Below are 13,234 nucleotides of genomic sequence, written 5' to 3'. Positions count from 1 at the left end.
TAAAACCAGTTTTGGAATCCTTATAAGGGCATGGAAAATAGATTCTACCCCTTTCTGTATGATGTAAATTCCATGAGAATGGAGAATATCTGAACTTTTCATCTATTCTCATTTCACACATGAATATATTGCATAGTTGTCTAATTCTTATTTCAAATTCGAAAACCTCTGTGTGACTTTAAAATCAGAAATAATAATAAAACAAAGATAATAACAAGTTTAAGAAACAGTAGAGACAAGGATGGCTTTATTTCAAACATAAAACACTGTATAACAAAGTTGTCCCTTGCATATCAGGATGGTAGTAGTGGTTGCTCATACATTCTTAACTGTTTTTCTTCTGGTGAAGGCTCGTATCTCGTCTCTCGTCTCTTTCTCTCTTGAGAGAAGACATCACTGAAAGTGTTTCCCGCTATTGATGTCAGAGTCTTACATTTTGCGGAAGAGTTTCTCTTATTGTAAAACTGGCTCATATGAATCCATAAGCTATAAACCTGACCTTACTTAGGCCTCATTTGTGGAACTAAATTACAGCAGTGTGTATAAAAATTACATTCTAAATCATAAAAAACGTGCTGAATGAGGTATAAATAAGATTATACTTAATAACTTTATTTTATTTAAATATATGGCTCTTCAGGAAACACCTCCCCTAGACTTGTAAAACATATTTTTCTGTTTAACCTTATAAACATTGGTCAATTTTTTCTGCAATTGAACCAGCTATTAGATTTTAGGAGAGTCAAAATTCTCTTAGTTTTGGGATCAAATTTGTATTGCCTTGTTCCACGGAAGAAATAGAAAAATCCTAGAAGGAAAACAAAGGAGACATTATATTATACAAACAATTTCTAGGTTTAACCTGAATTATTAAAAAAATCCAAGTCATTTGTAAGAATAAATATTTTTGGTATTTTCTGTTCTAAATAACAATACTGATGCTATTCTGTGGCAACAAAATAGAGGAACATATAAACTCACTTACCATCTTTCTGGAAAACAGCATCAACTTTGTTGCCAATTCCAGGAAAGTCTTCTGCTATCATTTTGGGATAACCTGCATCCATGGATTGTTTATATTCATCATACCTGGTCAACAAATAATTGGAATGTCAGAACTACTTGTTAAAGATGTAGCCTTCTCAAAACCATTATAAGGAATTCATCACCAAGAACGTAATAAAAACTTTTTCATAAATTATGTATAAAATAGGAGGTGAGATAAGGTGCATAGGATGCTGGGTGGACTAGAAAATTTATAAGGTCCCTCTGAACTCTAACATCTAACTCTAACTTCTCCAGTAGGTGCCATTAATGTCAAATGCAGTGAAAGATAAGTTCCTGGTGGCTGCAGCAGTCCTATGAAGGTGAATGCCCTTCTCTTCACATTATCTTTCTCAATTCAGGCCCACGCTCTTCCTGGATATCTAGGACATATGATCACTGTTGGTCAATAGACTTTGTAACTAGACAAGCTACTGCCATTCACAGCAAAGGCAGCCAGCCAAGGCAGTATGAGACTCATGTCTTAAATGATTCAATCTAGTAACTTCTATGTAGAAAGAACAGGTATCCTCCCATTTGCCGCACCCAGTCTTCACCTCCAGCATTTGTTGGCAACAAAGAAGTATGTTTTCCCAGTATCTTCCTCAGAAACGGCAGCATCAATGCTCTTCACCGTTCTCGGAAAGCCAAAGGATCTGTAGATGTCCCTGGGGTATCCGTGGAGCACATCTTGCCCCTTAACAGCCCAGTACTTGTTACCTGCCAATCAAGAAACCAGGATGAAAACCCTTGCCAAGGGCACCAGTAGGCAGGAAGCAGATCTCCAGCTAAATGCTTCTTCTCATGTGCGAGGGCAGTGTCCCCGCTGCACATCAGAATCATTTAGGGAGATTTTTGGGTTTTTTCTAAATACTGATGCTGATATCCTACCCCAGACCAATTAAATTAGTATATTTAAGTTGTTTTTTTCTAGATGATTCTAATCTGTAGACAGCTTTGGGAATGACTGGTTTATGGAGCTGGGGGCCTCTTTCCAAAGCCAGAGGTTCAAATGACTAAAGAGTTCATCATGCCACCACAGGGATAGAAATCTTTTCTTCTCCAGGTTGTTCACAGGCTGCAGAAGTTCACCCCGAGGTATCCTAAAGGCCAGAGGGTTGTAATGACTCACAATCTGTAATGACTTGCCACCCTGGGTAGAAATCATTACATCTAACTAGAAGACGGTTCCAAATCCTTAAATTTGGACTGTGTCCAGATTCTGCACATTTATACTTAGTAAGTGAAGTGAAAGCTGCTCAGTCGGGTCTGACTCTTTGTGACCCCACGGACTATACAGTCCGTGGAATTCTCCAGGCCAGAACATGGGAGTGGGTAGCCTTTTCCTTCTCCAATACTTAGTAAACCGTAAGTCAAATAAAACTGGTCTTACATCTTGAAGCCAGCATTGTTCTTATTGCACAAGTATTCTTATTTATCTCTCGGGAAAAAGATTCTGCATGTTTATACACAGCAAACCCCAAGTCAAATAAAACTGGTCTTACATCCTGAAGCCAGCATTGTTCTTATTGCACAAGCATTCTTATTAATCCTTTGTGGGGGGGGGGGGACCAGTTTGAAACTTTGTGTATCTAAAATCCTGTTTATTTTAATTATAAAAGAGCTAGAAAGCCCATTCCAAAGTTTATTGCCCATCTGAATTGTTTTCAGTTCTTTGCCTTGAGAGTATTACTGGGTTGGGTGTCTTAATGTTTGTCTATACTCTGCCAAACATATATTTGCAGAAAAACTGGTATTTGGCATAGTGTTATCAAAGTAAGGAGCGGATCATTGGATTGGGATTTATTCTGATGGAATCAAAAAGTTTTCCTCATTCAATTCATGGTAATTAAGGACTTTTCACACTTTAAAGTACATATGAATTGCCCAGGAATCTTGGTAACATTCAAGAAGGTCTGGAGTAGGATCTGACGACATAGATGGACTTTGTGGACCTTATGCTAAGGGAGATTCTGTGATTCTCACAGGCCTGGGACAGTGTCCACGCAGCTGGTCTGCGAAGCCTACTCTGATGGCAAGGCTGCAGCGCCCCCATCTGGCTGTCGTGTGGCAGCTTCTCCTCTCAGGAAAGCAACTTGAAAACAAGCTCTAGGAAACCAAGCAACTCAAATGTTCCTCTCAATTTTATTCCTCGACACCCCAGGGAGGTGGAGAGGATTTAAAATACATAGTTTGCACAGAAAATCCTTTCATAAGTCCAGATTCACAAACAGGCCAGAAAATCTGTGTCTCAAATTTTTTCCCTTAGAAATGCACTCTGCGATTCTTAGCTAGGGTGATGGACTCCCACTGATACGGTAGACTGCTCATTTTGTCAAAGTCCATGGAAAGAATCTCATACATACATGTAATCTCATACATGAGCCCCAAAGCAGAGGAAATCTTAGCTGGTAAAAAGTGAAAGTGAAGCTTCTCAGTCGTGTCTGACTCTTTGTGACCTCGTGGACTGTGGCCCACCAGGCTCCTCTGTCCTTGGGATTCTCCAGGCAAGAATACTGGAGTGGGCTGCCATTCCCTTCTCCAGGGGATCTTCCCACCCAGGGATCGAACCTCGGTCTCCCGCATTGCAGGCAGACGCTTTACCCTCTGAGCCACCAGGCAAGCCCCAATTGGTAAAAACCGAAAGCTAATTGGACAGAGGAGCCTGGCAGACTACAATCCACGGGGTCGCAAAAAGAGTCAGATGTGACTTAGTGACTAAAAAACAACAAAAATTGGAAGTATTACCTTTGAAAAAGCGGACCTCATCCCTGTCGGCAACCTCATAAGCAGCATGAAGTCCATTTGGAAGACGCGGCCAGAAAACAGAAATGAAATTGAGCTCCACTGGGTAGAAGGGGTTTGTGCGCATGTAGAACCTAATTTGAAAAAAATAAAAGTAACAGGTTTTGATCAAATCCGTAGCAAATTCTGGTGTCATCCAGGCCCTCCTATGGCTGCGCTGGGGGCCTGTGGGTAAGTGTTTAACATGTGGCTTTCCAAAGTGGAGGTGGAGAGGAGTTCTGGTCTGCAGCCTTTGCTTTCTTTCTTGGTGGAAATACTCCAACCACTGCAGATTTCAAGCGATTTGAAATGGTACCTCACTGTATAGTATTTCCCCCATACAGGCACAAGCCATCTCAGTAATATAAATAAATAGAAAAATATAGCAAAATAATTGCAAAGGGATACAAAGGGATGGGGGCTTCCCTGGTGGCTCAGATGGTAAAGAATCTATCTGCAATGGAGGAGACCTGAGTTTGATCCCTAGGTTGGAAAGATCCCCTAGAGAAGGGAATGGCAACCCACTCCAGTATTCTTGCCTTGAGAATTCCATGGATAGAGGAGCCTGGCAGGCTAGGGCTACAGTTCATGGGGTCCCAGAGTTGGACATGACTGAGTGACTAACACACACACACACACACACACACACACACAAAGAGATGAGTTATGATTATTTTTAGTACCTTTGGTTGAAATGTAATTTTAAATTTATATAATTAAACTTTTAATAATGCTGTTTAACAACCAGCTTGCAAAATTCTCCAATGGCACTGGCTAGAACACAGCACTAACCTTCTGCATTTCGTACACACTCTACCGACTTCATGCCCTACGTCACAGAATCCTGTAAGAGATTACTTCCATCTCACAGATTAGAAATTGAGGTCAGGAGGGCAGAGGGAAGTGTCCAAGGCCATGCGACTGATAAAAGGCAAAGGGTAGTTTAAAACTTAGCCACTCCCTATGTGCTCCTTTGACCGGCAGTTCACAAAGTTGGTTCTGCAGTCCCACGTATGCTAAGTCACTTCAGTCATATCCTATTATTTGTTAATGACAAAACTGACTCTACAGTCCACAGGGACTTGGGTAAAGACAAAGCATAAACCGTCATGTGGATCCGCAGAAAAGTTTTCCTGATTCCAAGCCACAGGGCAGACTCTGGCCTTCTTGATCCAGTCCTGCCTCTGCCTGACTGTGAGACCTGGGGCAAGTCAGTCACCGTCACTGTTTCTAGCCTTCATGTCTCCGCGACTTGGTGACATCTAAATGACCTCAGGTCTTGCGGATCTTAGGCTCTGCCCTGTTCTTTGGGGTCGTCCCTCAAGTACTTGCTTTGATGAGCACGTCCTGCTGTACGGAGCGCTTTCCTTGAAAGCCATACATTTCCTAGCACTCCCCAGCATTGAGCCTCCCCCTGCATATATCTGTCCTTATCTCTTAAACTCGAGATAGTAAAGCACAGGCTGGGAAACAGTGGGAGCTGACTCCATGCCTTCTGGAGTAGCTGTGACTGTGACTCAGTAGAACAGCACTCCAAGAGGAGAGCGAGGAGAAGCCAGCCTCTTAAAGCTCCCCTACTTTCTAAGCGTGCTGGACTGCACGGTTCAGAAAAAGACTATTACTATTCTCCTGGTCCTTTGGGAATCAGAACTGTAACAGAGCAACCCTGCCCCTGCACCCAAGGGGAACTTAGACGTCTCGAGGTCTCATGCTGCCTAGGGAACTCTGGGACCCTCCTCTGAGGACGGAAACTCACTGTGACCATCCACTCCCCATCCCCGGCCGGGACCTCATGAGCTTTTGGGGGTTCTCCCTGCAATGGCCTCTACCCTTCTTTGTCCCCTCCCAGGGTTGGGGGCACAGAGACCTGTTATGACCACAGGCTTTGGAAAGGCTGTCTTTTCCAAGATGATACTTAAAAGGGGTCTACAAACCCTCATCAGCATGATAGTGCGGTGAAAAGGACTGATTTCTCCTAACAAAATACTGATGTACTTAACCATCCCAAAGAGGGAGAAAACGGGAAGAGGCCTGAACCAGAGGTCAGAAGACTGATTACTGCTCTGCTGCCAGTGAACTCAGTACCCTGGGGATCTCTTTCCTTCTCTCTGCTTTACTTTACCAATCTGTAAAATGGGATTATATTTACTGATTTGCTACTTCAGTGGTTAATTTTTCTGAGAATCAAGTGACAGAATACATGATGGGAAAATAGTTGTTAAAAATTCATTATATTGTGCAAGAGCAAGCTATTATTTACACTTAATTATAATTATAACTATAATTATGTGTATAAACAAATGTAATAAATAATGTGTGAAGCATAGCAGTGGCCCATATAGCCCCATAATAGTGAGTCCTATTATTATTACAAATACAAAATACACAGAAGAACTGATGTCTTACCGGTCTTTGAAGAACATCACTTCTCCCCGAATTGTAGTTACAGCATCAAAAGTTAGCTTGCTATCACACGCTTCTGGGGTTTTTGGGCCAGTTGGCTGAACGGGATTTTGGGAAGCTCCTAAAGGAACAAGAGATCTGAAGTTACTTCTGCCTGGCTTTGGAAAACTACATAACCAATGAAAGCGTCTTAAAAGGTACAGACAATGGATGTTTTAAGGACCCCTTGTCTGTACTGTTTTTCTTTATACCCACCATAGATGGCCTGGATCCCATCAATGTCATCCTTAGCTAGCTGAACATCACCACTGAAGATGTAATTGGGGTACATCAGAGCCCCAATGTCAGTAGAATGGGAAAGTCCAAGGGAATGGCCAAATTCATGAGCTGCCACGCGATACAAGTTATAATCTAAAAGGGACAATAAACCCATTTGCAATTATTTGAAACGTTTTCAGTTTTGAGACATTTAATTGAGAAGAAATCTACAACTGTACAAGGATTAATGTTCTTATTTTATCAGTAGCTTTTTGAAATACACAAATTTTTTTTCTGAAAGGTGAGAAGGATGCATTCATTAATAGTGAAGAGATTACATGCTCAGGCATGTCTGACTCTTTGCATCCCCATGGACTGTAGCTTGCTAGGCTCCTCTGTCCATGGGATTTCCCAGGCAAGAATACTGGAGTGGGTTGCCATTTCCTTCTCCAGGGATCTCCATGACCCAAGGATCAAACCCAAGTCTCCTGTATTTGGCAGGCGGGTTCTTTACCACTGAGCTATCTGGGAAGCCAGTGAAGAGATTGGTTAAAACTTGAATTCTATGATTACAATTAAAGAGCAAATTCAGCCAACCAAGGCTCTAGCATAGACTAGTCAATTTTGTCAGTGGTTATATGGCATATATTATTTCACTGAGAAGCAATATTCTTCTATAAACACATTTTTTATTCCTATTTATAGATTGATAGATGCTTAATGCTGGAAATTTTAGAAAATATATATAGTATCTTCTCTGTTAATTTCTAGATATCTTACTAACATTGTTACACTTTGGTGTGTTTCCAGTAAAAAAGATTCCGTGTAGATGCCCACAAGGAAAGCATTAAGATTTTCAACCCTTTCTCAACAGAAATTTCAGAGTAGCCCATTTGTAACCAGTAAGATGGTCTTACTAACCATCTTAGTAATTCTCTTACATTTTCTAAATGTATTGTTAATTTTCTAAGTGGTAGCACAAAAGTCCATATTTCTATTAACGCATTCTATCAGTTAAATCAAGCAATATTACAATGAACCGAGAAGGTGGGAGGAGGGGCAGTGTTGAGAGAGGCAAGACAAGCTGACTTACTTTGGAAATCGTTGGTCCACCTTTCATCATCATCAAAATGAGCGTCTCCTCCAATTCCTGCACCTGGTTGAAAAGCATGAGCAAGGTTTCCACCAGGTCCATCAAAGGGAGAATTGTCACGATGATCTGCAAGAAACAGAATTCATCAGATGTTTCTCTAGATTCTTAGTCTAACCCAGGAGAGTAAGCATTAACTTTGTTAAGAGGCCAACAAATTTGCAGCAAATGAGATCTTGTTTCCTTCTTAAATCCGTAAAATCAACACTCTTTTTTAAACAAGGAAACCTATCTGCAAAGCTGAAGTGATTCAAAGGCAAGAGGAAGTTAAGGTAAGAATACTTTCGTGCTACAAAAAGAGCTCACCTCCCCTGACAAAGGATATCATTATGTCCGCTTGACCCTCAGAGACCTTGGTGAAGGTCAAGGGTGTGACATTGCTCCAGAGTTGAAAGGCTTTCTCAATGGCTTGGTCCACATCTGCTCTTGACAGATCTGGGGTGTAATTTTCAATCCTTTAAGTGAAATAAAACACAGACACGTCAGAGTTCATTTCTCCGGCTCTGATGGGAAAGAGCGTTCCCACTGTGGCGCTCAGTCTGCTTACCTGTAAGTCAGGCTTGTGTTCTCCCAACGAGGATTTCCTGGGGTGAGAACAAACTCAGCCACGTCGGGCACCCCACATCTGGGCTGCTTCATCACTTCCAGGGTTTCAGCATCTGGTTTCCCGGTCACTCTCAGCCCAAAGAATTTTTGCATTTGCTTTAGCTTTTCAGTTACGAGGCCACCGTTTCTCTGCCTTTCAACTTTCTTCCCATCACTGTTCAGGTTGTAGTAGTTTTCCAGGTATTTCTGATGAAAGATAAAATTATTGAAACAGTGAATGGGAAATCCTCTAATTTTACTAAATACTGACTGTTTATCCTGTCATAGCTGATACAAAGAACTACTTTTAAAGGCTGCATTTAGGTTGCATGGTCCTTATTATCCTTATTGTTGGTGGAAACTCATTTTGGAGTAGAACTCTTCTTACCACTATTTACTATGAAGTCAGAATTACAATTTTATAGAGACATATTTGTATATTATTCCTTTAGTTCCCTATCACTTTTAAGTGGAAAATGAGTCTATGCACAGCTAGATATATTTGGGGGGAGAATACCCTTTCTGACAAAAATCTCTCTTTGTGGGAAATCCATCCTTAAATAAATTCTATTATACTAATACTGGGGGCTTCCCTCATAGCTCAGACAGTAAAGAATCCACCTGCAATGCAGGAATCTGCCCACAATGCAGGAGTCCCCCTGCAGTGCAGGAGACCTGGGTTCGATTCCTGGGTCAGGAATATCGCCTGGGGAAGAGAATGGCAACCCATGTCAGTATTCTCACTGGGGGAAGCCCATGGACAGAGGAGCTTGGTGGGCTCCAGTCCATGGGGTCACAAAGAGTTGGACACAACTTAGTCACTAAATCACCACCAGAACTGCATACGGATACTATCCTGTTGTATTGTGGAAAAACACAGATAAGGCTTTTGCGTCTTGGGCATGTGAAATTCAGCATTTACCTGCACCGTCTCCACATCTTGTTCTTGTGTTTCTGAAGTCGCTGCTGGGAAGCTGTGAGACCCCGCGCCCCAGAGTAGCAGCAGCAGCAGAGGCAGGCTGGCCATGCTGGTCTCTGTCTTCCTGCTCAGTTTAAGGAATCTGATAGCTCCTACCTCTCGGCTGCTCCAGTGTCTCAACTAGGAAGCTCCCTCTTTATATACAGGTTCTGGAACTTCCAGGAAGCCGGCGGCTGTCTGACTCACATTTCATAACATCCTTTGATTAGCTATGTGATTAATCATCACAAATGGTGACTCCAAGCAGAATATCTGGGGTCGTTTGGTGTTGCAATCTTCATTACTATCAAACAGGACGTGGGCAAAGGAGACATATCCACCATGTAAATAACTGTTTTCTCCAATTCATTTCTATCCTGTTTGAGAAAGACCTTTCTTTATACACAGATCACAGAGTACTGCACAGACTTAAAAATAAATAAATAAATAGCAGGCTTTGCTACTTGATTCTGCTGGTCATAAAGTGCTCTCGGTACACACACACCTTGCTTCCCAAGCAAAGGGCAAAACTCCTGACATGAATGTCCTTTCAGCACCTGTACAGACAGGCACTTATTTGTGGGTGGCTCTCCTGGGTTCCCTGGTGGCCCAGATGGTAAAGAGTGTGATGCAGGAGACCTGGATTCTATCTCTGGGTCAGGAAGATTCCTTGGAGAAGAGAATGACTACCCACTCCAGTACTCTTGCCTGGAGAATCTCATGTACAAAGGAACCTGGCAGGCTCCATGGCGTCACAGTCGGACATGAATAACACTCACTTTTTTTCCTGGATTCAGCAGGGTTTCTTTCCACCTTTGCTATACTGCCTTAAACACTATTTTCATAGCACCATAGTTTCCCTTAATCTTCATTCAGGCCCAGAATTTGAGAATCTGGGCTGAGAAGACCCCCATCCACAGGGCGGGTATGTGGTAACTCCCTACCCTGTGTAGACACTGCCCAGAAGCATCACAGGATGAGTAGAATCCTTCTCTGAAAACTGTCAGGTCCATCAGGTGAGCCAGAGACTAGCAGAAGATCAAGTGTGAGTCTGAGATCTTATTTTTAATCATCCTCATTCTCCCCAATGTGAGCATGTGCCTGCTCCTTGGGGACAGGAAGCAATTATTTCTTCTTTATGCATGCACTCATTCTAGTATTTATGTATTCATCCATTTCAAAGACCTTATTTAGCATCTTCTGTGCACCAATCATGGTGGGATGAGGGTAGTTAATAAAGAAACAGGACCTTCCCTAGAGGCCCAGTGGTTAGGAATCTGCCTTACAACGCAGGGACACAGGATCAGTCCTTGGCGGGGGAACCAAGATCCCACAAGCCTTGGAACAACTCAGCCCATGTGCCACGCTAGAGAGTCCCTAAAGGGAAAGGGTTCGTCATTCAGTCGTGTCTGACGCTATGGGACCATGGACTGTAGCCCACCAGCCTCCTCTGTCCTTGAGATTCTCCAGGCAAGAATGCTGGAGTGGGTTGCCATGCCCTTCTCCAGGGGATCTTCCTAAACTGCAACAAAAGATTTCATCTGCACGCCACAACTAAGACCTGATGCAAAAAAATAAAGAAGTAAATAAACATTTTTAAAAGAAACACATTTAAAAAAATAAAAACAAGCAAACATCTTATGGGACACCTTACCATGGCTTTAGGAGAAGTCTGTACACAGTTTCACAGATTAGCTTTACCAGAAATGCTGGGATAGGAGAGAACCTGGACATGGTCTAGCCCTAAGTTTTCTGATCTCCATTAATCTTTCTACCTCTGTCATGAGTTTTGCCAAATATTAGTGACACCTCTTATATTATTTTTGTACTTTTCTTTAAATTTACTCTAAAAGTTTTGCCTCAGTATAGTCTGTCATATCCATAAAAGCATAGCTTAATGGGTTGTTATTTCTGTGTGCAAATTAAAATAAATAACTGGCTATATAATGAAAAACGTATATGCATGATTCATGTTCCACAGAAGTGTCTTGGGGCCATAGTAATATCTGTTACACTCTTGGTGAGGCAACCTGGCCTGAATCTGCAGCTTCCTTTCCTCAGCGCCCCACCCCTCTTCTTTGAAAGAGGTTAAATACAGCGTAAAGTTGAGAAACACTAGCGCGTGTTCCCGTGGGCGCTTGATGGGGTCGCCCGCCTTCCCCACCGTGTCAGCTTTGTTTTCTCAGGACTTTTCTCACTGTACCAATTTGCTTTCCTTGTCATGCTAAGAAACACGTCTCATGCGTAAATCTTGCTTCAGTATTTGCTGAATCGATTTGAAAGGGCTTATTTCCTCTCTAATCCTTGAACCACAAGTTCCTCGGGCACGTGAAGGAACGTGTGAGTGAGCGGCGGTGAGAGGGAGTGGAAGGCGCTCTCGCGGAGATGAACCCTCCTCCTCACAGCGTGGTTTGGGGGGCGAGGGCCGGGGAGAACTGACAATGCAGGCGCTCCAGCACAGCCCGGGACATGCCGGAAGGGCTCTCCCTGTTGGAGGGTGAACCCAGACTGCGTGTCCAGTCAGCAGGCGGCAGGCACACACCTTGGCCGTCGGGGAGCCCGGTCAGTGTGACGTTGTCCCCGACTCTGCCGGAGCCTGGGGAACAGGGCTCAGTAGGTTGACTCAAGAGAGCAGCATTGTAACCATCTGGGACGGGGCAAGGAATGACAGAAACATCTCCCTGGAGAGTCTCATAAACTGTTCAATCTGGCAACAGTCTCCATCCTATGATCTAGAAGTTGTCAAACTTTGTAAACCACTTCAAACAAAATCAGGCTTCCCTGATCGCTCAGTTCGTAAAGAATCCGCCTGCAATGCCGGAGACCCCGGTTCGACCCCTGGGTTGGGAAGGCCCCCTGGAGAAGGGAAAGGCTACCCACTCCAGTATTCTGGCCTGGAGAATCCCACCGACTGTGTAGTCCATGGGGTTGCAAACTGTCGGACACGACTGAGAGACTTTCACTTCACTTAAACAAAATCTCTTTCTTAAAATTGGTTCACTTGGCTGAGTCGGGTCTTCATTGAGGCATGTGGGCTTCTCTCTACTGGTGGTGCGTGGCTTTAGTTGCCCGTGGCATCTGAGATCTCAGATCCCTGAAAGGAATCGAATCGGCATCCCTTGAGTTGCAAGGCACATTCTTAACCACTGGACCCCCAGAGAAGTCCCAAATGAAATCTTTTGGGGAAGACTAATTTGTGAACTGGATGTTAACGGAAGTGCTCTAATGAAAGGGAAAACGTGCCGGAAGTCCCACCTACTTCACTCCCACTTTGCCCCCATCCCCCCCTTGCTTTAGCAAAGCCGCCATTTTCTAGGAAACAATGAGTATCCAGCGCAGTGAAGCTCAAAAACCGTTGATCTAGTCCAGGACCCTGATTTTTCAATTGCAAACTAGAGGGCTGAGTAGTTGCCTACAGGCCTGAGGTCACACCTCTGCAGGAGGACAAGCATGAGGGGAAAGGGAAGACAGATCCTGGATTTACACCTTTTTCTCCTGGTCTGAGTCCAGAGTTCCTCACTTAAAAGCTCTTAAGTGTTTTGTTATAACTTCAGGCATATTGACATGGATTGGGAACTGGATACCTAAAATAACTTTTTCTTAAATTTCTTGTTAAACTAGCAACGAATTTTATGTAAGTTTTGCTTAAGCAACAAACCTCAAAGATTCACATGGTCTTGAATCTTGAAATTTCCAGTTAGTTATTTGTACCAGAACATGTAACTTCCGGGCTTGTGCTAGTGAGTTATCTATTTGTGAGTGAAAAATAAAACACAAAAATCTAGAACAAAGATCTGGTGATTAAATCCTACCAAAATCCTAGCAATGCTTGCACTCAGCATAGTTTCTAAGAAACTCAAAACATGTTAAAATTGTATTGCTCTTCACATCCAAGTGTTTTTTCTCTGGGAGCTGCTTCTTTCCCCATAATCCCTTTTTGCATATAAAAATTTGTGCAAATTATCCTGCTATCCTTTTTCCCCTGGGAGAATGACAGGCACAGAGGGCTTGCAGAGGTGTGGCCGTGTCAAATGAGTCCAGTTTCAAAACAG

The 13,234-nt window shown here is 43.0% G+C and overlaps 1 protein-coding gene across 1 annotated transcript; it reads right to left on the bottom strand.

Annotated features, from left to right (window-relative positions):
• Positions 1-218: 218 nt before the first annotated feature.
• Positions 219-9,486, bottom strand: LOC145525458 (interstitial collagenase). Its single transcript, XM_081538319.1, has 10 exons — positions 9,147-9,486; positions 8,187-8,431; positions 7,946-8,094; positions 7,583-7,708; positions 6,487-6,642; positions 6,235-6,352; positions 3,793-3,923; positions 1,602-1,764; positions 986-1,089; positions 219-808 (listed from the first exon to the last, which is right to left on the bottom strand). Exons 1-10 carry the CDS (start codon positions 9,249-9,251, stop codon positions 699-701), a joined length of 1,407 nt encoding a protein of 468 aa, XP_081394445.1. The 5' UTR covers positions 9,252-9,486; the 3' UTR covers positions 219-698.
• Positions 9,487-13,234: the final 3,748 nt, after the last annotated feature.

This window comes from Giraffa tippelskirchi, chromosome 11 (assembly GCF_054371585.1).
Source record: "Giraffa tippelskirchi isolate mGirTip1 chromosome 11, T2T-mGirTip1v1.2.pri, whole genome shotgun sequence".
Taxonomy (NCBI): Eukaryota; Metazoa; Chordata; class Mammalia; order Artiodactyla; family Giraffidae; genus Giraffa; species Giraffa tippelskirchi.
The sequence above is the reverse complement of the archived record's forward strand: the minus strand, read 5'-3'. Positions and strand labels throughout refer to the sequence as shown.